General features: G+C 44.4%; 1 protein-coding gene across 1 annotated transcript; it reads left to right on the top strand.

The window, feature by feature from the left end:
* Positions 1 to 1,916: 1,916 nt before the first annotated feature.
* Positions 1,917 to 21,713, top strand: IL22RA2 (interleukin 22 receptor subunit alpha 2). The gene is made up of 5 exons (XM_008517130.2): positions 1,917 to 2,071; positions 5,405 to 5,540; positions 8,114 to 8,292; positions 19,940 to 20,109; positions 21,319 to 21,713. Exons 1-5 carry the CDS (start codon positions 2,011 to 2,013, stop codon positions 21,466 to 21,468), a joined length of 696 nt encoding a protein of 231 aa, XP_008515352.1. The 5' UTR covers positions 1,917 to 2,010; the 3' UTR covers positions 21,469 to 21,713.
* The last annotated feature ends 1,379 nt before the right edge of the window (positions 21,714 to 23,092 follow it).

Raw genomic sequence — 23,092 nt, 5'->3', positions numbered from 1 at the left:
TAAGGAGTCTGGATTCCAAAGTCTGACAGAGCACAGAAGTGCTGGAAAACCTGGCATCGTCTTCGCAAACCCTCCTCACAGCTCCGGGAGTGGGTCCGCCTCCCCCTTTAGAGACGGGTGGCGGGAAGGCAGAGGTGATGTCCTCCGTTTGCTGCTACATCCTTGCTGCCAAGAACACTGCCCAGCACACAGTAGGCAGCAAATGTTTGTTAAATGTTGAATGAATGAATGAACGAATGAGTGCATGCGTACTGCTCAGCAGCCAACTCACCAGAGACTGTTCTACCAAGAACTTGAACGCTCCTCGAGAGCAGACAGCAGAATATGTTTCCTCTTTGGACCCAAAGAGCGTCTTTAAAAAAACTTTATGATTTTCTTATGCTTTAATGTATACTTTTCGTGCCTCTAAAAACAAGTGGTAAAAAAAAAAAAATTGGTGAAAAAATGGTATAATGACTCACGGGCAAAGAACAGATGACCTAGTTCGATCAGATGTCAAAGAAGATGCGAAAAAGATCTAACGTAGCTCAAAGTGATTCATCCTTTAAGGGACACATTTGGTTTGACGGCTCAGAATCTTATCAGATTGCTGGAAACTGAGGGTGGGAATGGGAAAGGAAGAAGCACTGGTGGAGTGGGGCCCAGGCCCACGTGGACAAGAAGGGGACACAGCAGGGAGCCCTTCGGGGAGCCAGGGGCACAGAGGGTGAGGTCTCCCGGGAGCAGGGGGTGGGTGTCAGGGAGCCTCTGAGAAGGGAGGAGAAGGGAGAGCGGACTGGGGACCTCACCTGTCAGAACCACCGCCAGGGGCCCCAAGAGCTGCAACTTCCGAGGGCGGATCAGTCAAATTCACCCTGTCGCCAAGTCCTGGCTGCCAGCCGCTCCCTGCCTCCCGGGCCAGGTTCCCTGGAGGCTTCTCAGGTGGTTCACTCCCTCTTGCGAGTGCCCTGCAGGGTTCCTCGCCCTCCCTGCCGGCCAGGTGTCTGCCAGTCCTCAGTGTTTTGCCTTTTCACAGCTAAAGGAGCTCGAGTCCCGTTCATGAAAAGATGCTCATCATCACTGATCATCAGGGAAATGCAAATCAAAACCATACTGAGATACTACCTCACACCCGTCAGAATGGCCGTAATCGCCAGGACAAAAAATAACCAATGCTGGAGAGGGTGTGAAAAGAAAAGGGAGAAAAGGGAACCCTTATCCACTGCTGGTAGGAATGCAAACTGGTGCAGCCACCATGGAAAACAGTATGGAGATTTCTCAAAAAGTTCAAAATAGAAATACCATATGACCCAGCTATTCTGCTACTGGGTATTTATCCAAAGAACTTGAAATCAACAATACAAAGAGACTTATACACCCCTGTGTTCACTGCAGCACTATACACTATAGCCAAGACGTGGAGGCAACCCAAATGCCCAACAACTGAGGAGTGGATAAAGAAGACGTGGTATAAATATACAATGGAATTCTACTCAGCCATAAAAAAGAGAAAATCGTCCCATTTGCAACCACATGGATGGAACTTAAGGGCATCATGTTAAGTGAAATAAGCCAGACAGAGAAAGACAAGCACCACACGATTTCACTCATATGTGTAAGATAAACAAACACATAGACAAAGAGAACAGATTAGTGGTTACCAGGGGGAAGGGGAGGGGAGGGTGGGCACAAGGGGGCAGGATCACATTTATATGGTGTTTGACAAATATTAAAGTACAACTGAAATTTCACAATGTTATAAACTATTTAGACCACAATAAAAAAAATTTTTAAAAAAGAAGACCCGTCCCCCAAAAATGAGTTTCCACATCAGAGTGGCTTAATGTTTTTTCAAGTGATCCTTACACTTTTATGATTCCTCTAAAATAATAAAATAACGTATTAACAAAATGAGGTTTCGTTGCTTCAAGGAACCATGGTTGGACCCGGGAGGGGACGTGCAGCGTGAGGATTCTGGCTTCCTCTTCTGTCACTGAGGGACACCGCTCGCCTGGCAGTCGCAGCCCAGCCATGATGCCTCCACACGCCTTTCTAGGCTTCCTCATCGGTCTCTCCCTGACTCGTGCGGCAGGTAAGTGCTTCTTTTCTTTTAATTGCTCACAGCCTTGTCATCTGAGCCTGCTCCAGCGACTGTCTGAAATGCCACTGGCGCTTTTCCGGGCTTTGCAAAAATTTCCACGTCTTCTGTCATGAAATGATACAGCAGACCCAGGGGCGGTTTCTGTTTGCAGCCTGAGCAACTCCGAGGGGCTTAGTGAGTAGCTACTAGAGGGGAGGCCGGCTAGTGGGTGCAGGGAACTCCACCCACGCCAGGCGCACATCCACCTCTCCATCTCCTGAGCCTCTCTTTGGCCTCCCAGGAACACGACAGCACAGCAGTTCCCAGCACAGACTCCTAAGCCAGGCTGTGAGTCTGGATTTCAACTCTGCCGTTTATTATCTCGGGGACCTTGGGCAACCGACTTCATGCCCGTGCCTCAGTTTCCTCATCTCATCTCTGGTGGGTCACTTGAGGGTTAAATGAGTTAATACGTGCCAAGTCTGAGGGCAGTGCCCGGCACAGAATGGATCGTAAACAACACGTGAGAATCTGCCGTTGGTCTTCACGGAGAACTCTTCAAGAGCAGAAAGCGTCTTATCACGCCACTCCTCTGAGCAAGGCCTTGGAACCCCAGGTTACTGGTGCGTGCCTTCAGCGTGGGGGCTTCAAGCAGCTCTCCCGAGACTGGACGGGCGCCCAGGGACTGATAACACAGAAACGAGGCAGCCTCCATCTCCCAGAAGGTGTGGATTTGAGACGGGAAGACCAAGGACTCACTCGGCAAAACAGGGCAGGAATTCAAGAGCTACAAAGTGATCCTGGCTCTGCTTCTTACCGGGCCTGTAACCTGGGGCAAGATTCGCAACTTCTTCAGCTCTCGGCTTCCCCATCTGTGCAACGCACTAACAACAATGCCTATCTTATCCGCGGTTGGGAGAATGAGGTAACGGAAAGCTTTGAGCACAGTGCCTCACATGTGCTTAATGTTCATGTGCGTTCCATGATAGATGCATGCAGCCAGGAGGAGGAGGAGGGTAAAGGGAAGAAGGAGGAGGAGGAAGAGCATCCTTCAGCCTCTCACTGCTCTGCTCCTCCGTGCGCTCCCTCTCCCAGACTTTGCACTTGGTCGTCTGTGGGAGGTGAGAGGCAGGGTCTGGAGTCAAACTGCCTGGGTACAGAATCAGCTTCACCGTTTGCTGCTGTGGGAGTTCCCCCACCTCGTCAAGGCTTAGCTTTTTGGTTGGTAAGAGGAAGGTGACGATAGTACCTTTTCAACAGAGGAGCTGGGCAGACTGAGTGAGTTGATGCAGGTGAAACCCCACCACGTCTGGATCAGAGTCATTTGCTATTGTGGTTGATAGTGGTAGTGTGGTGGAGTCACAAAAGCGACAGAAGAAATGCATAGACAGATGAGATAAGGGCGCCGAGCCACCCATCTTCAGGATAAAATCAACTCTAGGCAGAGTCTCCAGGAAACTGTGCCTGTCATCTCCTGAAAACTTCCGGAAGTTTTATGTACTAAATATGATTGATTAGGTAGTAATTCGGTGAGCAAAGTCAATGGTGGCAGACTTTTAAAGTGCACACCACCATTTGGTGCACTGAAAGAGATCCAAAACATTAAACTAAAAACAAACTAATAACAGTATTAACATTATTTGGCTGGTAAAAATAAATATTTAAGGCAACAGTCCCATTCATTAGAACATAACAAATCTTGAATGTTCAGAGCTAAGATTATGGGTTTAGGAGTATTTTCTTCCATCCCAATGATATTTGAGCAAAGCCTTGAAGGAGGTGGAGAGATGAGGCATGTGGAAACCCAGGGACGAATATTCCAGGGAAACGGAAGGGCCAAAGCTGAGACCCTTGGGTGGGAGCACCCCCAGCATGGTGGACCAGGGAAAGAGGCCTCTCTGGAGAAGCCAGGAGGAGGTGGCAGAAGACGAGGTCAGGGAAGAGACAGAGGGTGGGCTTCCTGCCTCCGCCTCTGCCCAACTTCCCATCCCTCATCAGAAACTTCAGACCTGTTGGGAGGCAAAGCTTCGCCTCTGCCCGTCTTGGGTTTTCAGTTGGGGACTCTTCAACAAAAGGGCAGATTAACAAGAGAAAAACAGTCTGTTAACGCGTGCAGCTCACATCACGAGGGAAAGACCTAATCCAAGAATAACTCAAAGTGGTGGCTTGGAATTCCAGCTCAGACAGCATCTTCAACCAAGAACCACACATCTGTAGGGACAGGGCAGGACAAGGGAAGCAGTTCTCGGCTTCCGAGGGAGGTAAACTGTGGGAAGGTAAAAATATCCCAGAGGAAGCGCCGAAGCGAGGAAGGTTTGTGAGCTGCTGTCTCTGGGCTGATAAGAGTCTGTCTGCAGTAAAAGGAGAATCTATGTCCTGCCTTTACGCACAAAGACGGAAGGTAGAGAGAACTCTTCCTGCACTTGCTGCTCCTTAATTGCTATCAGCTCAAACAATTTTTATGTCACAGAGGTATATTTTGGGGTGACATATTACTGTTTTCTTCAGAATCTACAGTAGAATTTTGTCAAAGCTGTCTTGCCTCCCTGGGCCTAAATGCAGGTGAGACTGGGCCACCCATGTAGCATGGTCTGAGGAAGAAAGCACAGGCCACACAGGTGTGAAGTGTCCCCTTTCCCACCATGATTACTGCCTAGACTCTTCCCAGAAACACCAGGTCGCAGGGCAGGGTCGTGGGCGGTCTCCCTCCATACGAAGACCAGGGCATCTGAGCAGTTGTGTGGGGCTTTGGAGCCAGGGTGCAGGCAGGTGAGCACAGCTGTTTGGGAATGGACAGCAAAGGCTGACCCAAGTGGAACAAAGCCCGGTTGTCTGGGAGAGGAGGAGGAGAATGGGGCAGGACCCAGAGACTGAGCACGAACCGAGAAAGGAGGATCCCACCGAGTCTGGGCTGAGGTCCTGGAGCCAAAACTGATCTTGGGGAAAATTTTGCTTCCAAGTAGCTGTCATTTCGGGCTCCTGGGAGGGTGGGCGAGCATCCTTGGCATGGGCCCTTCATCTCAGTGGCTCCCTTCCATCACCACTGGGGAAGGGACCAAGGACAATATCTCTCCCTTCTGTTTATTCCCTCTACAGCTTGGGGATGGGGTGGGAGGCCATCACTTATGTTCTTATAGTCTTGAACACAGTTGCTCTGAAACCTCAGCATGCATCAAGATCAGCACATTTAAGACTCGAGATGTTGGTCCCTGGGCTCCACGTCCGCCATCTGCACTTGCAGCAATCACTTTTGGGACTCCTGACGCAAATACGACAGGAAAAACTACTGCTCATGACAGCAGTGCCTGCATAAAGCTCATGTTTCTCCTTCTCTTCCTGTTGTAGAAACTCAGCCAGACCACGCGTCTCTGAAGCCACAGAGAGTACATTTCCAGTCCCGAAATTTTCACAACGTTTTGCACTGGCGCCCTGGGAGGGCTTGCACCGGCAACAGCAGCCTCTATTTTGTGCAGTATAAAATGTAAGTAATTTGAGTTTCCTCCAGCTGGCAGAGATGGCCCCCGGGATAACATGTTCTAGAATGCAATGGAGCGTTAGGATCTGAGCTTTTCTCAGAAGTGTCAGAGGGGTTGAGAAGCAGCAGAAGAAGGGACCAAAGCATCTTGTCTCCCCTGAACGCTGCCTGGTGACAGAAAAAGCACAACGATGTGCAGTCTGCTGGGGGACAGGCTTCACCCCCAGAGACCCGGCATGAGACCGCGCGAGCTCAGCCTTCGGCTCCACAGGGAGGCTGGCATGTGGGGGGGCTCTCAAAACATATTTGCTGAATGAATGTTGGAAGCGAATTGTTCAGCACATAGTAGGGACGCAATTAAGTCGACACTATTGATAGTTGACAAAGAAGTTGTGGGCCACATGGAGATGAATATGTAAAAGGCATTTTTAATTTAAAAGCCTTTATTTTAGGGTTGGCTTACTATTTAGAAAATTCCTTTCAAAAACTAAAGTCTCTTGTAAGCCTGAACACACAGGAGAACGTGCTGCCTTATGTTCCTCTCGAGGGAGCTTCAGGCGAGTTCTGGAGCATTGTTGCCAGGACTCAGATATAATCAACTCCTTTCCTCCATCCAGGCCAGGAAACAGAAGCTCCTGATTTGTGAGCGGCACGTTTTCCAGCTCAGATGTTTCCTGGGGTTTTCTGAGGCTCTTCCTTCTCTTACACAGTTTGAAATGCGGCTGAGCCTGAGAGAGGAGATAGTGCAGTTCAGCTTTCAGGGTTTTTCATTAGAAATTCAGAAAATCAGATGCAGCTGTGGACCAAAATAGCAATTTTTATTTCATAACTTCATCCACGTCTCTCCAGCGTCGGGGGAGGTCCAAGGTCAGATTTTCGCATCCATTAACCTCTTGCCACCTTCAGCAGGACCTGTCCCACAGAGGTTTCTCAGTCTTTAGTCTGCTGCTTTCCTCAACACAGTTTGTGTGGCAACTCTAAAAGCTACAAATCTTTACAAGAAAGATTTCTCCATGCTCAACGCAGATTTGTGCAGAGCTGGAGATGTTGCTGAACATGGGGGTAGGGGTTGGTGCTACTTTCATTCTTCCCTCTTAGGCAGCATACACAGCTCCAAAGTGGGCCTATTTGTGGTCCAACGCAAAAAGTGGGTTAGAAGTTGTTTTACCCTGAAACTAGTGAAGATTAAACTTCAGGGTCCCCTGGAAGAATTTCATATTTGTAATTCATTTTCTTTTTTTTTTTAAGATTTTTTTTATTTTTCCTTTTTCTCCCAAAGCCCCCTGCTACATAGTTACATATTTTCAGTTGTGGGTCCTTCTAGTTGTGGCATGTGGGATGCCGCCTCAGCATGGCTTGATGAGCGGTGTCGCGTCCTTGCCCAGGATCCGAGCTGGCGAAACCCTGGGCCCCCAAAGCAGAGCGCGCAAACTTAACCACTGGGCCCCGGGGCTGGCCCATGTAATTCTTTTTCTTAAAGAGGGCCTCCAGACTTGTATAAAATTCAGAATTCCTGGGTCCATTCCTATCTAGATGGTATTTTCAACAGCACAATGCAGATTCGTATTTTTGAAATCTTTCCCTTTGGTTCTACCCAGTTCACGTGGGTCTACTGTTAATATCTGTGCCATTTGGGATAGGACAAAAACCAACATAGCACACTAAAAGAGAAGCCAGTCATTATAGCTAAATTCAGCTAGCAAAGACAGTGTCTTGTCAATAAATAACAATTAAAAAGCATTAAATTGCACTCAATATATATTGTTGGTTCTGCTTTAACGGTACCTTCTGATATAGTGGAACCGCTGCCACCACACAGTTTACAGATTGCAGACAGCAGCGATATCCCTCATTATATGCCTACAAAGTCATATTTCAAGTCCTTCAACAAATATTTTGGAAGCCTTTCTCCCAGCCTCTAATTGCCGCTGTTCCCGCCACCATCTTGTTGCGTGTTCTGAAGGGTTAATCTTCCCTGTTGCTGTCACACCATCCCATTGCCTTAGGCTGGGTCATCTATCTGCCTCTTCGGCTCTCTGCCTTCTTTATGGGATCTCCTCCCCACCCCAGCCCCTGATTACAGGACTTCTTGTAAAGCCCTCACCACCACCCCCCTCCATTCAGAGAAGAGCTTGACCAGATGTGTTGAGTAAGCATCACCTGAGATGAAAGGTTGTTGCAAGTTCTCAGAATCAGCTGCATTACTCAACAGCAAGCTGATGAGAAGTGAAGAAAACCACAAAGGGGTGAAACCTCAGAAGCATTAAGGATGTGGAGAGCTAGTACTCAAAAAGGGAAGACGTCCACACCCCAGAGGAAAAACTCACTAAATGTTAAAAACCCAAACCCCTTTGCTGGTGATGCAGCAGGTGTCAGGCTCGAGTTAATCTTTCAGTGAGATAGCACTTTGGTTAAGAAGAAATTTTTTTGAAAGATACTGAAGAGTAGCCATAAGCTTTCACAGTGGTACCAGTATTGGAGGACACATTTCAATATAATTTCTAAAAAATTAATAGACTGAAAAACTGAAGACTCCAGTGGAAAAAAGAAACTCAGCTCTTGCCTTTTCACTTCTGTAGGTACGGACAGAGACAATGGACAAACAAGGAGACTTGCTGGGGTATTCAAGAGTTCTTTTGTGACCTTACCAACGAAACGTCAGCGATCCAGGAGCCTTATTACGGGAGGGTGAAGACGGCCTCGGCCGGGATCCACTCTGGCTGGACCATGACGCGGCGGTTCATTCCCTGGTGGGAAAGTGAGTTCCATGCATTTCTTTGCATTCTTTCCTGCGCTTGCATAGTCCTCAGGGAGTGTGGCAGCCCCCGGGCCCCGTGCCTTGCGGAGGTCCACGGCTTCATCTCATTTGGGCTAATTCTCCAAACAGCTCTAGAGGATGGTTTTCCCCACCCCCACTACGCAGCCCAGGGAATCAAGGTGGGGGCTCTAGCAGGTGCCCAGGCTCACAGGCTTCATAACCCGGGTCGGGATTCAAATTCTGCTGCATCTGACTGCAGAGCTGGCACTATCCCACTGCCAGGTTATTACCTCCTGGAAGAAAGAAGTCTGTTTAGACAGCAGAAAAGGAGTCACATCGCCCTAGTCCCTTCCTAAGCATGAGGATTAAGTTCCGAAAAATGCTCATTAGAATAATCTTCTGTTGAGGAAATTAAGACTTTTAGTCACCTCCCCCAAAAGGGGAGACCAAAAGTGCTCTCTCATATCCATTTCTCAATGATGTATTTTCTTCTTCTAGTTTAGTCATAATCCCAGAAAAATATATTATAACCTAAAAGGTAAATTATAAAATAAACAATTACCGACAGACCTTATAGAAAATAGTAGACAAAAGAGAAAGAGAAAAAAAGTATTTAATGTATACGTACAAAGATACGGATAACAAAACAAGAAAGAAAATATGAGTATTTACTGCAATCCTCATAACTGCAACCCGTCCTGAGGCTGAAGTTAATTTATAACTGCTTCCCTCCTTGTTAACTCAGTGCTCACCTTCTTTCCAGCCAGCACCTCAGCTCTTCACTCTTGAGGAGTTGGAGTCCTTTTCGTCTTTCCTGTATCAGCTTGACATAATCGTACGTTAACAGGAGTTCTAGGAGGCCGCCGAGAGGATGCCAAGCTTAACCCCCCACCTGACCCCACTGTGTGTGTAATGACTTTATTTCCCCTTGGCGGTCAGAACCAATCGCCCTAGACAACACAGGGCCTTCGCTGTCCCCTGTTGGCTGAACGGCATGGAGAGTTGCCTACAGTCAGGAGGGCGACTCCCAGTTCTTTGAAACCATTGTCCTTATAACCCAGAAGAATTAAGGATCGAGTATATGGAGAACAAACCACTCATGAGTCACTCACTAGGACTCCATTCCACTTCTTGTATCCTAGACCAGTGAATTCTGTCTATGGAAGACATAGCACCATTTATTGGTCACAGATTAGAGCACCAATTCACATACCACCTCACAAGATGTTGTCTCTCAAACGGAGTTTTCAGTTATCCACGTTACCTTCCTGTAAGGCCAGGGTTTTGAGCGATGGGCTATCTGGTAAGGCCAACTATTCCTGTGGGTCTGAGAGTTTACTTCACTCCTCCCACACTAACTTAGTTCTTCTGTCATAAGCAATGTGCGTTGGGGTGCCGTTCCCATGAACAAGGCGTTCACTACATCCATGCGGGGGGCTGCCAGGGGGACAGTGGTTAAAGCGTTGAAGCAGCGAAGACAAATCCAAACCAGAAAAGTGTCTGCTTCAGAGTCTCTTGTCCCCTCCCTGTTGGAAGGGATAAAAAAATGTGCATAAAAAAATCCCTGCATGAAATGAACCCACTGCTAGTGCTTCGGCAGTGGTCCTCCTGGCTGGGGAGCTGGACGCTCAGCGGTGTCCGTCCGGCTTTGGCAGAAGAAAGCCTGTATTGTCGAGTCCATACGTAGCCTCCATCCCATTCACACAGCCAGTTTGTTCATGAGCCTGTCCAGCAGGAGTGGGACACTGGAGAAAGAGGTTTTCACTGTCTCCACCTCGATCTTTTTAAACAGCTATATTGAGATATAATTCACACCCCTTACAATCCCCCATATAATGTGCACAATCGATGGTTTTTGGTATGTTCACAGATATATACAACCATCACTCACAGTCAGAATATTTTCATCACCTCAGAAAAACTCCACACCCTTGCCTCATCCTCATCCCTCACTCCTCCAGCCCTAGGCAACCTCCAGTCTACTTTCTCTATCTATGGTTTCCTGTTCTTGATGTTTCACACGAATGAGATCATATAACATGTGACCCTCTGTGACTGGCTTCTTTCATTTAATGTAACGTGTTCAAGGTCCATCCACGTTGCAGCGTGTGTCAGTACTTCATTCTTTTTTGTGGCTAAATTGTGCGGATAGACCGCATTTTGTCTGTCCATCCATCAGCTGATGGACATTTGAGTAGTTTTCACCTTTTGGCTATTATGTCTAGTGCTCCTATAACATTCGTGGCCAAGTTTTTGCGTAGACGTATGTTTTTATTTCTTTCTCTTGGGTCTATACCTAGGAGTGGAATCACTGGGTCACGTGATAACTCTATGTTTAACCATTTGAGGAAGCGCAGGCTGTTTTTCAAAGCAGCTGCACCATGTTGTGTTCCCACCAGCAGTGGATGAGTGTTCTGATGTCTCCACACCCTGGACAACACTTACCTGACTTTTTTATTATAGCTGTCCTAGTGGGTATGAAGTGGTATCTCATGTGGTTTTGATTTGCATTTCCCTGATGATTAATAGAGTTGAGCCTCTTTTCATGTGTTTATTGGCCATTTATGTATCTCCCTTGGAGAACTGTCTATTCAGATCCTTTGCCCGTTTTTAAATTGGATTATTTGCCTTTTTATTGTTGAGTTGTAAGAATTCTTTATACCAGTCCGTTATCAGATATATGATTTTAAAACATTTTCTCCCATTCTGTGGCTTGTCTTTTCACTTTCTTGACGGTCACTTGAAGCACAAAAGTTTTTAACTTTGATGAAGTCCAATCTATCTATTTGTTCTCTTGTTGCTCACGCTTTTGGTGTCATTTCTAAAAATCCTTTGCCAAATCCAAGGATATGAAGGTTTAAAACCCTAAGTTTTCTTCTAAAAGATGTATAGTTTTAGCTCTTACATTTAGGTCTTTGATCTATTTTTAGTCCATTTTTGTATATAGTGTGAGGTAAGGGTCCAACCTCATTCTTTTGTATATGGCTATCCAGTTGTCCCAGCATCATTTGTTGAAAAGACTGTTCTTATCCCATTGAATCATCTTGGCACTTTGTTGAAAATCAGTTGACCATAGACCTGTGGACTTATGGATTCTCGATTCAATTCCATTGATCTATAGGTCTATCCTTGTGCCAGAACCATGCTGTCTTGATTGCTGTTGCTTTGTAGCAAGTTTTGAGATTGGGGAGTGTGAGTCCTCCTACTTTGTTCTTATTTTTCAGGATTGTTTTAGCAATCTGGGTCCTTTGCAATTCCATATCCACCTAGATTTTTAAGAGCTTCCTTTTGGTAGGTACATTTTGCTTTGCAGTCACATGGACATAGAAATACTTTTTTAGGGGTCCATCCATATAGCTCTTCTCCAGACCTCCTGCCACCACCTGAGTGGGATATAATGCTGCAGAAGTCCACTTCTGGCCAGTGCTGTCATATCATGCAGAGCCTTCTGGGAACAAGCCTCCTTTATTTTTTCTCCCTAAGTTAACTGGTCGCAGGGAACTCCTCAAGAGCTCGTAACTACAGGGGAAGAAGAATGATAAGACAATAGGTGAAGCTGCACTGGGAGGATAAGCAACCTACTTTTGCAAATTAGTTCCACAGTAAGACCTGCTAGAGGCTGGACTCATATAATCCTTTTCCACTTAATGTTGGCAGGTTTCTGTGCATTTTATGACTTGCTGTATCAGAGGACACCTAGCTGATAATAGGAAGCTCAGGTCACATGTTTCCTTTATATCCCAAGGTCAGGTGTTCAGTTTCTATCAGGGGCCAGTAACAGGGAAGTCTGGAGCCTTTTCTCAAAAGGAAAATAGTTATTTGTTAAAGAGGATATGACTTTGTTCCAAGAATCCAGGGGCCGGGAATTGTCACAGTCTCTACATGGCATCATGAGCTGCCGTAGATGTTTTGAAGATGGTTAAGATTGTTGGATCTTCCAGATCATAAAAGACAAGTGGCAGAGCTGTTTGTTTGCAGCATGGACTGGCTGAATCTGTCTCTTAGTCTGGGTTCCTCTCAAATGTCAAAGTCTTATGGATTACTTTGCAAGTGGGTAGCCACAACTAAATGTGGTATGTGTTCCCTCCAAAATTCAGCGAGGCCCAACAAGCCCAGTGAATCTTTCTTAGTAGTAGGGGATGCAAAGATAAACAACCTGTCTTTCACTCGGAGGAAATGTCTCAATGAACCCAGAGGAAACTTAACTCCCACATTCTGCTTCCATGTGTCTTACTAAGGCACCTACAGTGCGTAGTCCTTTAGGCCACCAAGTGCAATCAGTGTCATGTGATCAATTTAGTGGACTAACATGGTGTCCTATGGATCAAGGATCAAAGACAAGACTACATGTGACAGAGTCAGGGTGACAATGAAAGCTGATGAAAGGAAACTGTTCTGACTCTTTCTAATTATTGGACAAAGGAAAGAAAAATATCATTCTCCAAATCAATAGCTGTCTATCAGAGGCTGTGTTGATTGGCTCCAAAACCGAGACACAATACTGAAGCAATTACACTGTGGTCACCACCTGAGTACATTTACAACTATCCCTTTTATTATTCAAAACAAATCTTTTTGGGGAGAATAATTCAAATAAATGACTTAAATGGGGAGGTGCTACATCTCACTGCGTCTGCATCCTTCGAGGTGTTTGGCGTTCACGAATTTGCAGTTTCCCCAGGGAGACATTAGTACTTTTCATCTTCCATTTTGTCCAAAGGAGAAATTCCACTGGCTTCCACTTGGCCTTTCATTCCATAACAACTTTCAAGCCACAAATCTGGGAACCCAAATGGAAATGGGGTCTGTCAGTTGTTGTGTTTATCTCATTGAGTTTTCTTTTATTACCTGACTGACTAGAACCCACAGTGGCATTCTGAGTCCCCAAGGATTACCATCCACTCAGAATCAAGGTCCAGTGTTGGCCAGAGGGCCTGCACTAACGTTTCTCCGGTTCCCGATTACCCCATGGGGATGGATGAGAGAAGACTTATCTTAAGACTCGGAGCACTGTTACCTCACTTGCCTCCCGCATCTCACCCGCGTTCCAACTGGTACAGTGTCCAACTAAATCCAAACTAAGTGGATAGTGTCCAAAATGCTAGATGCAATAGAGTTTAGAAAAAGGCATTTTCAGTCTTTCAACTCTTCTACTAGCAGGAGAGTGGATTGGGAATTGAGCAAACCATCCATGGGATCCAGCACATTGTTTCTGGGAATAACTTGAGATTCAAGCCCAATAGACTCCACCAACAATTCTCTAGTTGAGGAAAAGGAGATTGCATGACCAAGCTGGGATGCACCAGTGAGGGGTGTATTTGCAGAGCAGTTTAATTACTTTACTCAAGCCTGAAATGGGGTCTTGTTCAAATTTATTCATCGAATGAAGTCTTCTCGAGTGTGATCCCCTGGGCTAGCTGGTGAGATCAGCCAGAGACACTGGCTGAGATGAGGTGAGCTTTTGGCTCAGTTCTATTTAAATTGAGGCAGTGCTGAGTTATTAAGGAGTTCTGTTCTTTCTATATGACCATCCCCATTGGAAAAAAACTAGTGGCTGGCCCAGTGGCATAGTAGTTGAGTTTGCATGCTCTCCTTCTGCGACCCGGGGTTCATGGGTTCAGATCCTGGGCACGGACCTACACACCACTCATCAAGCCATGCCATGGCAGCATCCCATGTATAAAATAGAGGAAGATTGGCAACAGATATTAGCTCAGGGCCAATCTTCCTCAAAAAAAAAAGAAAGAAAGAGCAAAACTAACAAAGCCTTGTGCTAGGACCTCTTGGGTAGAATAAGACACCCAGTGTATAAAGAGTTGGAACTGGAGCTCCTCTTGTTGAAGTGGTCATGCAGAGCCCTGCCAGCTTGGCTGCTTCCTCACCCTCCAGCTCTGCCCTCTCCTGCCCGAACCCCTGAGGCTTTTTGAAGAACATGTTTTGAAAAACGGGTTTCTGGGTTATTCAGACAATACTTTCCTAGGGTCTGTGATACGAGCCAATGAGCCAACTGGCTGCCTCAACTCACCCGAGCCCTGTTTCTGAGCAGCATGGGGTTATCTTAGGTTCAGAGATTCCAGGTCCTGGTGTCTATCTAGAGGCAAAGAAAGTTTTTTTTTAAAAAAAGAAAAGCTTCTTAAGTTAAAAACAGCATTCGAGGCTCAGTAAGACTTCAGCATTATCTAACCCCAGAATTTCTTGGATTAAAATAGTTGTGGAGTTTCAGAGTGGGTCTATTTTCTAATGGAGTGGGTTGGGATCAGATTAAATCATCACCGTGTCTCTTTATTCATTCAACAAGCATTTGTAAGGCATGTACTCTGTTTCAGGCATTGTACTAGGTCCTGAGGGGGGATAGCAGGCACAGCAGACACCAAGAAGTCGCTTTCTTCATAGAGCTTTCCGTTTGATGAGGAAGACAGACAATAATGACATAATCAGGGGCTGGCCCCGTGGCCGAGTGGTTAAGTTCGCGCGCTCCGCTGCAGGCGGCCCAGTGTTTCGTCGGTTCGAATCCTGGGCGCGGACATGGCGCTGCTCGTCAGACCACGCTGAGGCAGCGTCCCACATGCCACAACTAGAGGAACCCACAACGAAGAATATACAACTATGTACCGGGGGGCTTTGGGGAGAAAAAGGAAAAAAATAAAATCTTTAAAAAAAAAAAAAAAAAAAAATAATGACATAATCACACAAGCAAACGTAAGATGATACCAAAGACAGGTGGTACAAAAGAGATGCCCAGTGCTATGAGAGCCTAGTCAAGAGGGGACCTGATAGGGATGTCAGGAAAAGCATCTTGGGGAAGTGACACTTGAGCTGATATCTAAAGATGTCTGAAGAGGTTAACTAGGCAAAGAGGGTAGAGTAGAAGATTCCAGGCAGGGAGAGGCACGGCAGATCTAAGAGCCTGAGAGCCAGCTGCATGGCAAAGACGAGCAGGCAGAATGAGCATGAAGCGAGGAGCAGCTGGAGATGGAGAAGGAGAAGTTTCTGTTAAGGAGTTATGACTTCCTCCAGAAAAATCAGGGGGCCGCATGATCAGATTTGTGTATTGAAAAGACTACTGTGGCTCTAGGTACAGATCAGAAAAAGAGTAGTTTGCATACAGGTAAATGAGGTGGCAGGTTCCTGTGATAGTCTAAGGGAGACAGCTCCTGGCTTGAATTAGGATCATGAAAAGGGCTATAGAGAATGGATCACTGGAGGGACATATGGTAGGAAAGATTGGCAGGACTTGGTGACAGGTTGGACATAGAGGTAAGGATGTGTCAAAGACGACCTCTAAGTTTCTGGCTTGCACAACTAGACGAGTCACTGAAATGTTTTTGATGGGGTTTGATGGAAAAAGCCCAGTCTGATGGGGTTCTGAGTAATTGAGATCATGAGCTCAATTTTGAGTACGCTGAGTTTAAGATGGTTTTCAGACATCCAAAGGAACTAGCTATACAGACTCAGAACTCTATGAGAGAGAAATTGTGAGTCATTGGCATATAATACAATGGGCATTGATAGAATTGCCTGGAGAGAGGATTGACTGAGAGGGAGTGTTGAGTAAGACCAGGTATTGAGGGAATCCCAACAAAAGGTGCCGAAGTAGGGAAGATAAATCCTAAAAGGACATTGAGAAGAAATAGACAAAGACATAGGAGGAAGTCAGTGGACTCTTATATTCGTGAATTCCATGGGAAGAGGATATTTCAAGGAGAGAGCAGTCAACCAGTTAAATGGTGCTGTAGGTCAAGTAATCTTAAACTGCCAGTGTAACACAATCACAGTCCACTGACTGGGTCAGGAATGGTCACTCAGTTACAAAGCCCAGAGTCACAGACCACACACCAGGCCCCCTGTGATGTCTGCAGCCAGGCTCACTGTCTAGGCCATGTACGTCATCTGTATTCAGGATCAAATATCACATTAAACAATCAAAATCAAAGATAATGGATTGATACATTCAAAGATTGTATATGCATATGATAAAAGAAAATTCTTCAATTATCATAACTTGGGCCAGAAAAGGCAAATATTAGTCAGCTTAAATATAAATATTTTAGTGAAAAAAATACACAATAGTATTTAGTCTTGCCAGTATTTATCTTCAACTAATTTCTACCATTTGAAGTAAGTCTAAACACTGAGTCACATAAAAGAAAAGCCGTACCTGGGGCAGGAGACAAAGCTGTACCCGTACAAGGTACACCCAGTGCCCTGTAAAGTCTTGGACTCTCGAGGGACTACACTCTCAATAAAAGAGCAGACTCAGAAAAACCCTTCCATGCATGGAAGAGAGGAAACGAAGAAGGATGTATTCAGTCTTGACTCTTAACAATCAAGGGTTTCCTAAATTCACAAAGTTTGAGATTCAAATATATGCAACTTTCATGTTTCAGAAAACACCAACTTGAGGTTGTACCAGGTTGGTGGTGCCACAGGACACCTTGCAGAAGCAAAGTCAGGCCCTTAAACCAGAGTTCAGAAGCAACACAACACGTGTATGGTCATCTGATCTACATCCGTGGTGCAGTTCAGTAACTCTGTTCTTTTTAATCAATGAGCTTGGATCAATGGGGAAAACAATAAATCTTGGTCCCCTACCTGACCCATTTACAGAATCAAGTCTGGCTGGATGAAAACAATAAAACTCGGCAACTACAGCCCATGAGCCAAATTTGACCTGTTTCTGTTTTCATAGATAAAATTTTATTGGAACATAGTCAAGCTCATTCGTTTACATTTTGTCTATCCTTTCCACTACAGTGGCATGGTCGAGTAATCACAACAGAGATGTATATGGCCCACAGAGCCTAAAAATGGTTGTTATCTGGCCCTTTACAGAAAATGTTTGCTCACTGCTATTCTATAAGATAATATGAGAGAATATTTTCGTGACTCTGGGGAAGGTAGACTCCCAAAAGTACTAATGATGAAGGAAATAACTGATAAATTGAACTACACTAAAATCAAGAACTACTATTTATCAGAATATACCATTAAAACGATGAAAATGCAAGCCCCAGAGAGAAAAATATTTACAATGTGTAATTTGATAAAAGACTGCCCAGAATGTATGGAGAGCTTTTACAAATCAATAAGAGAAGACAACCAATTAAAAAGTGGCCGAAGACTTGAACATGCTCTTCATGAAAGGGGATATCCAATAGCCAACAAACGTATGATGTTCCATCAGGGAAATGCAGTTTAAAAACACAATGAATCGGTACCACACACTTACCAGAATGGCTACAATTAAAATTTTCAAAAATAATAATGCCAAGTGTTAGAATGTGTAAAATGGGAGCTTTCATACTGAAGGGGATATACATTGGTGTATCCACTGTGGAGAACGGGCAAGATCTATAAGAGCTAAACACGTATAAACTCTGTCACACAGCCAGGCCACTCTTAGTTATATTCCCAACAAAATGCATGTTTCCCAAGTGTTATGTGCAAGAATTCCATAGCAACTTCATTCGTAGTATCCAGAAACTAGTCTGTGAGTAACACAATGAGTAAGTTCTGACAGTCATACAATTAAACACCACACAGCAATCAAAAGAACAAACTGCTGATACACGAACAACATGGAAAACATATATATAGTAGTTTTCTAGGAATACCACAGACTGGGCGTTTAAACAACAGAAATTGATTTTCCATCCATTCTGGAGGCTGGAAGTCCAAGATCAAGGTGTCAGCAGGGTTGGTTTCTTCTGAGGCCTCTCCTTGGCGTGTACATGGCCGCCTTCTCACTGTGTCCTCACATGTTCATCCCTCTGTGATTGCACATGTCTGTGTCTTCTTATAAGGACACCATTCATCCTGGATTAGGGCCACCCATACCACCCAGATGTCTTCATTTTATCTTAATCACTTCTTTTAAGGCCCTGTCTGCAAATACCAGCATATTCTGAGGTACTAGAGGTTAGGACTTCAACTTATAAATTTGAAGAGGACATAATTCAGCCCATAATTATAGTTATAAATAAAAGTGAAGGAAGCCAGACTAAAAAACATTGTATATTGTATGATTCCAACAACTAATGTACAGTCTGTGCTGCATAAGGACATCTCAGTTGATGACGGACCAAATATAGACAGTGGTGCCATAAGATCAGTACCATGTAGCCTAGTGGGCCGTACCATCTAGGTGTGTGTAAGTGCACTCTGTGATGTTCGCACAACAATGAAATCGCCGAATGACACAGTTACCGGATTGTATTCCTGTCATGAAGAGACGCATGACTGCACATGGCGATAGAGATCAGGACAATGGCGTTATCTTCTGGGTTAAGTAACGGGAGGAAACGGAAGGTTTCTGGGATGCCAGTGATGTCGTGTCTCTTGATCTGGGTGCGGCCATACAGGAGTGGTCATTTGTAAAGATTTGTTTAGCCATATCCTTATGATTTATTTATTTGACTGTATCTATCTTATAGGTCAATAAAAAGTTTATTTAAAATTTAAAAATTCAAACCAAAGTAACAAAAAAGAAAATATCAACTTGAAACACGTGCTCACAATAAAAACACAAGGATCCAGATCAACACAAGCAAGTTTGAAAGAAGCGAACACTGACCCAACCTGCACGTCATGTGTTTGTAATATTCGAAGCAAATAATAAAATAAACGAATTTAAAGATGTAACAGAGGGAACAAGAACATAATCAAAGGAAAAAATATTACTTTTTAAGACCAGATAGATTGAAAAAGACCGAAATAGAGCTCATAGAAATAGAAAAAATATAGTCATTGAAATAAAAAAATTTAATCTGGGGGGTTAAAGATCACTTTAAACATGACTGACTAGTAAACCGGTGGACTGGAGGACGGTCTGAGGAAACCACGCAGAAGGCCTGCGGAGAAAAAAGATGGAAAAATAAAAGAGAAGTCAAGACATATGGAGAATCAAACAAGAAATTCTAACAAATGTTGAAATGAAATTTCATAAAAGCATATATATCCATCTATCTCTATCTATCTATCTATCTAAGTGGCTAATTTTCAAGAATTGTAAAAGATATGAATCTACAAGCTGAAAGTATACAATGAATACCAAACAAGAAAACAATAGACTCCATTAGAGAATCAAATCCACCCAGAATTACTAATAGTTAATCTGGGGAAAATTAAAGTGACTATTAATTTATCCGATTTTCTTTCCTGGTTAATAGTGATCTGGTTATTGATACCGAAACGCAAGAAGCAAACCTCCCTCTTGTGATCGTTCCCCTGCCCTTTCATAGTATATAACACAATCCTGTTGAATTCATTTTATAGCAACAAATCTTCAAATGGTTTTAAAGCTGCTTTGAAATCTTACATCTTTAAGGACTTACAAAACATTCATCTTACTCTAAGATCTCCGCCCAAATAACTTTTTATACTTTGTTTTCCAAAACAATCACTGTGGGCTATGGAAATGATGATAAATGTCCTTTTAAAGCTGAAACAGAATCTATCAGTCTTTGCAGATAAAAATTATCTTGAAAGAAACTTCTCAGGTATTTCTATTTTAGGTGTCAGCAGTATCTTTGCACAATGATTTTTACCAGATCTCTGAATTTAATGATGACGTTGTTATGCATAATGTGTCCATGTGAAATGTTACGTTTTTTGAATGATTTGTCAAAATTTCCTATTCTTTCTCCAGCGAAAATAGATCCTCCAGTTATGAACATAACCCAAGTAAATGGCTCTTTGTTGGTGATTCTCCATGCTCCAAATTTACCACATAGAGACCAAAAAGGAAACAGTGTATCAATGGATAATTACTACCAGCTAGTATACCGAGTCTTCATAATTAGCAATTCACTAGAAAAGGTAAGTTCAGATGAATAGATGTTTAGTATTTTCTTCTTTTGTTCATTTAAGTAACATTTTAGCCATAATATATGCCCTCTCTCTTGCTACTCTATCTGGTCTTTATCTTTTCTCAGTTCCTTCTCGCTTCCCCTCACTGATGACGTCAGAGCCGGCTTCACCATCAGAACTTGTGTGTCTGTTTGTTCCTTTCAGCCGCTCAGCTTGCCTCCACTTCCTCTTCCCTGCATATCTAAAGACTGGTGTTAACAATGTTTCAGTCCGTTTGATTGCCACAATATTCATTTTTATGGACTTCGCACACCTTATTTTAAGAAGCTTTTGGATCTCAGCATCATATGCTTGTGCCAATTTTGCTGTGATATTCTTCTCCACTATCAGTGCTTTAACTTGGTTTCGTGGTTAATTCAGTAATACTTTTTTTTTGGTAAGGAAGATTGACCCTGATGGCCCTGAGCTAACATCTGTTGCCAATCATCCTCCTTTTGCTTGAGGAAGATTGCTGCTGAGCTAATATCTGTGCCAATCTTCCTCTACTTTATATGGGATGCCGCCACAGCATGGCTTGATGAGCAGGGTGTATGTCCGCACTTGGGATCTGAACCTGTGAACCCCCGGGCCATTGAGGTGGAGCTTGCAAACTTAACCACCACGCGAGTGGGCCGGCCCCTCAGTGTTCTTTTTTGGTGTCCATCTAAGACAGGGTTCCTTTGGTTGTAAGGAAGAGAAAGCCAGTCAAACTGGTTCCAGTAGGAAAGTGGAGGGGAGGGAGGAGTTTAATCAGGAAATACAAGCAATCCTATGGACCGCCAGAGCAGGAAATACAGGGCTGCCAGGCTTTGTAGCGACTGGAAGGAGAAATGGAGCAGCGAGTCTTAAAGACTGCCACTCTGTCTCTCTGGGGTCACACGTTACATGTCCACAGTTGTCTCCAGATCTGCTCCATTCTCCTCGCTGCACAGTGCAAATTCTTGACAGAGACTGACTGCTGGTCAATCAATCAGCTGCCCTCACGTAGCACCTCCACAGCCACCTGACCTGTCTCCTTGTCAGGCTGGGGTCCACCACTCTAGGGACGCATCTGGGAAGAAACTCCACAGCCCATCTACTACTGTGACTTTGAACAACTTATTAATTTTATCAAAAATAGAGCAAATCAGTGAAATTCCTGAAAACCATGTATGGTCTCTTTTTTTCCCTTGTGTTTAGGAGCAAAAGGTGTATGAAGGAGCTCACAGGGTCATTGAGGTTGAAGCTCTCGCACCGCATGCTGTTTACTGCGTGGTGGCTGAAATCTACCGGCCTGAGTTAGACAGGAGGAGTCAGAGGAGTGAGGAGAGATGTGTAACCATTCCCTGAAGCGGTGTGGAGGGCTCGCCGTGTGGACGTCGCAGCTCTCTGCGCACTGAATGGCTGGTGCTCGCAGGATCTCCTTGAAGATGGTTCTCCATTTTCTTAAAGAAGTGCTCACCATGACACTTTGGGGCTCTTTGCTCATCCTTTCTTCCTTCCTTTAGATGCTATTTGTGAACTAAATTTAAGCAACACCCCCCAAAATACATTCGAATTTAAAGAAGAGTCAGACAATAAAGGGCTCTGTGAAATACGGAACTTTATTTCTGAGCGTAACACCCCTAACAACAATCTCCATTCTGCTAAGACAGCTAAATAAAAATCGGAGAGCCAAGGAGTAACAGGCGTTTAACAAAATGTCGTTGAAATCACCTTTTAAAATAGCATTCCAGACAAGCAATCCTTTTTCACTTGACATAGATATGCCAACTTTTACATGAATGGAATTTTTACATGAATGAATATGTTCCCATACATTTCTATTTTATACAAATATATTTTTTCATACATTTATTTTCTATTGTAAAGTATTTGTACTTAAAGAACCAATATTTTCTTTCAAATTCTGGTCTGTGTCAATAAGACTAGTATTTTTAAAAAACTTCTCATGATCTCTGGATTCATCTCTAGGTTCAGATTATCAACAGTAACATCTAAATTCCACAGGATGCCCACTCAATGCAGTTTCCCTCTTTTAACACATAGTCAAATTAAGGTTCTCGCTTCTGTTTTTGTATTTGCTTTGTTTTGTTTTTTAGTATTGCCTTAGAAGAATTTATCCTTATTCTCAAAATCAGGTGTGGTGTTTTTTAGCAACAAAGTAAAAAGGAAAACTTAACTCCAATTTATACCGCACTCAACCCTCCTGGCAAAGGGTCTTTCATGGGTGGTCCCTTCCTGGTCTCCATATAAGAGGGTCTTATGAATGACAGTTTGACTGGGGATGTGGGGGATGGCTGGGGGCCAGGCAGAGAAGCTGGCCTGAAGCTGAGAGCACGTAGTGGGTGGTGGGTTCATTCGGAAGAGGGACTGGGGCTGGCAGAGATCCCAGGGGCAGCTGGAGCCCACCAACCACCTCCTGCAGCTTCACCGTCCCCCGGAGGGAAGATCTGTGGCCTACGCTCGTGTGGGCAACAGAAAACTGCCGTCTTCACTCGGGGCTTGGTCTCATATATGTGACAAATATCCAAAATGTGATAAAAAATATAGTAAGTGCCTCTGTCTATATACAATTACACACAATAATAAACAGATTAAAAATTATTCCAAAACGCACAGAGGGAGAGAGTAAGAGAGAGAGCAGAAGGTAGACAACTGGTTTCATCACTTTCCAACATGGCCAGAAAAGATGAGTCCTTGTCGTGCCCCCAGGCCTGTGTGATCTGTTCCCTGGCCTCACTTCCAGCAGGTCTCTGCTGGAAGGTTGTTTTATCCTGAGGTTTCCCTCCCCATTCCATTTAAACTTGCAAACTACCCCTGCAGTCTCTCTACCACTCATTTTTCTCCGTAGCACTCTGAAAATTAATCAGGGGAAACTTCATCTAAAATGAAGTCAGGAGGCCAGAAGGGGGAGCTCCCACCCAGTACCACTGGAAGTGAATCACAAAAAAGTCAATTACAGACCCCCACA

Source organism: Equus przewalskii, chromosome 9, assembly GCF_037783145.1.
Source record: "Equus przewalskii isolate Varuska chromosome 9, EquPr2, whole genome shotgun sequence".
NCBI classification, from domain to species: Eukaryota; Metazoa; Chordata; class Mammalia; order Perissodactyla; family Equidae; genus Equus; species Equus przewalskii.
The sequence above is the reverse complement of the archived record's forward strand: the minus strand, read 5'-3'. Positions and strand labels throughout refer to the sequence as shown.

Coding starts and splice junctions, on each gene's coding strand:
- IL22RA2 (XM_008517130.2), top strand. CDS start 2,011: ATGATGCCTCCACACGCCTTTCTAGGCTTCCTCATCGGTCTCTCCCTG. Junction 5,541..8,113: donor TATTTTGTGCAGTATAAAAT/GTAAGTAATTTG, acceptor TCACTTCTGTAG/GTACGGACAGAGACAATGGA. Junction 8,293..19,939: donor GTTCATTCCCTGGTGGGAAA/GTGAGTTCCATG, acceptor TTCTTTCTCCAG/CGAAAATAGATCCTCCAGTT.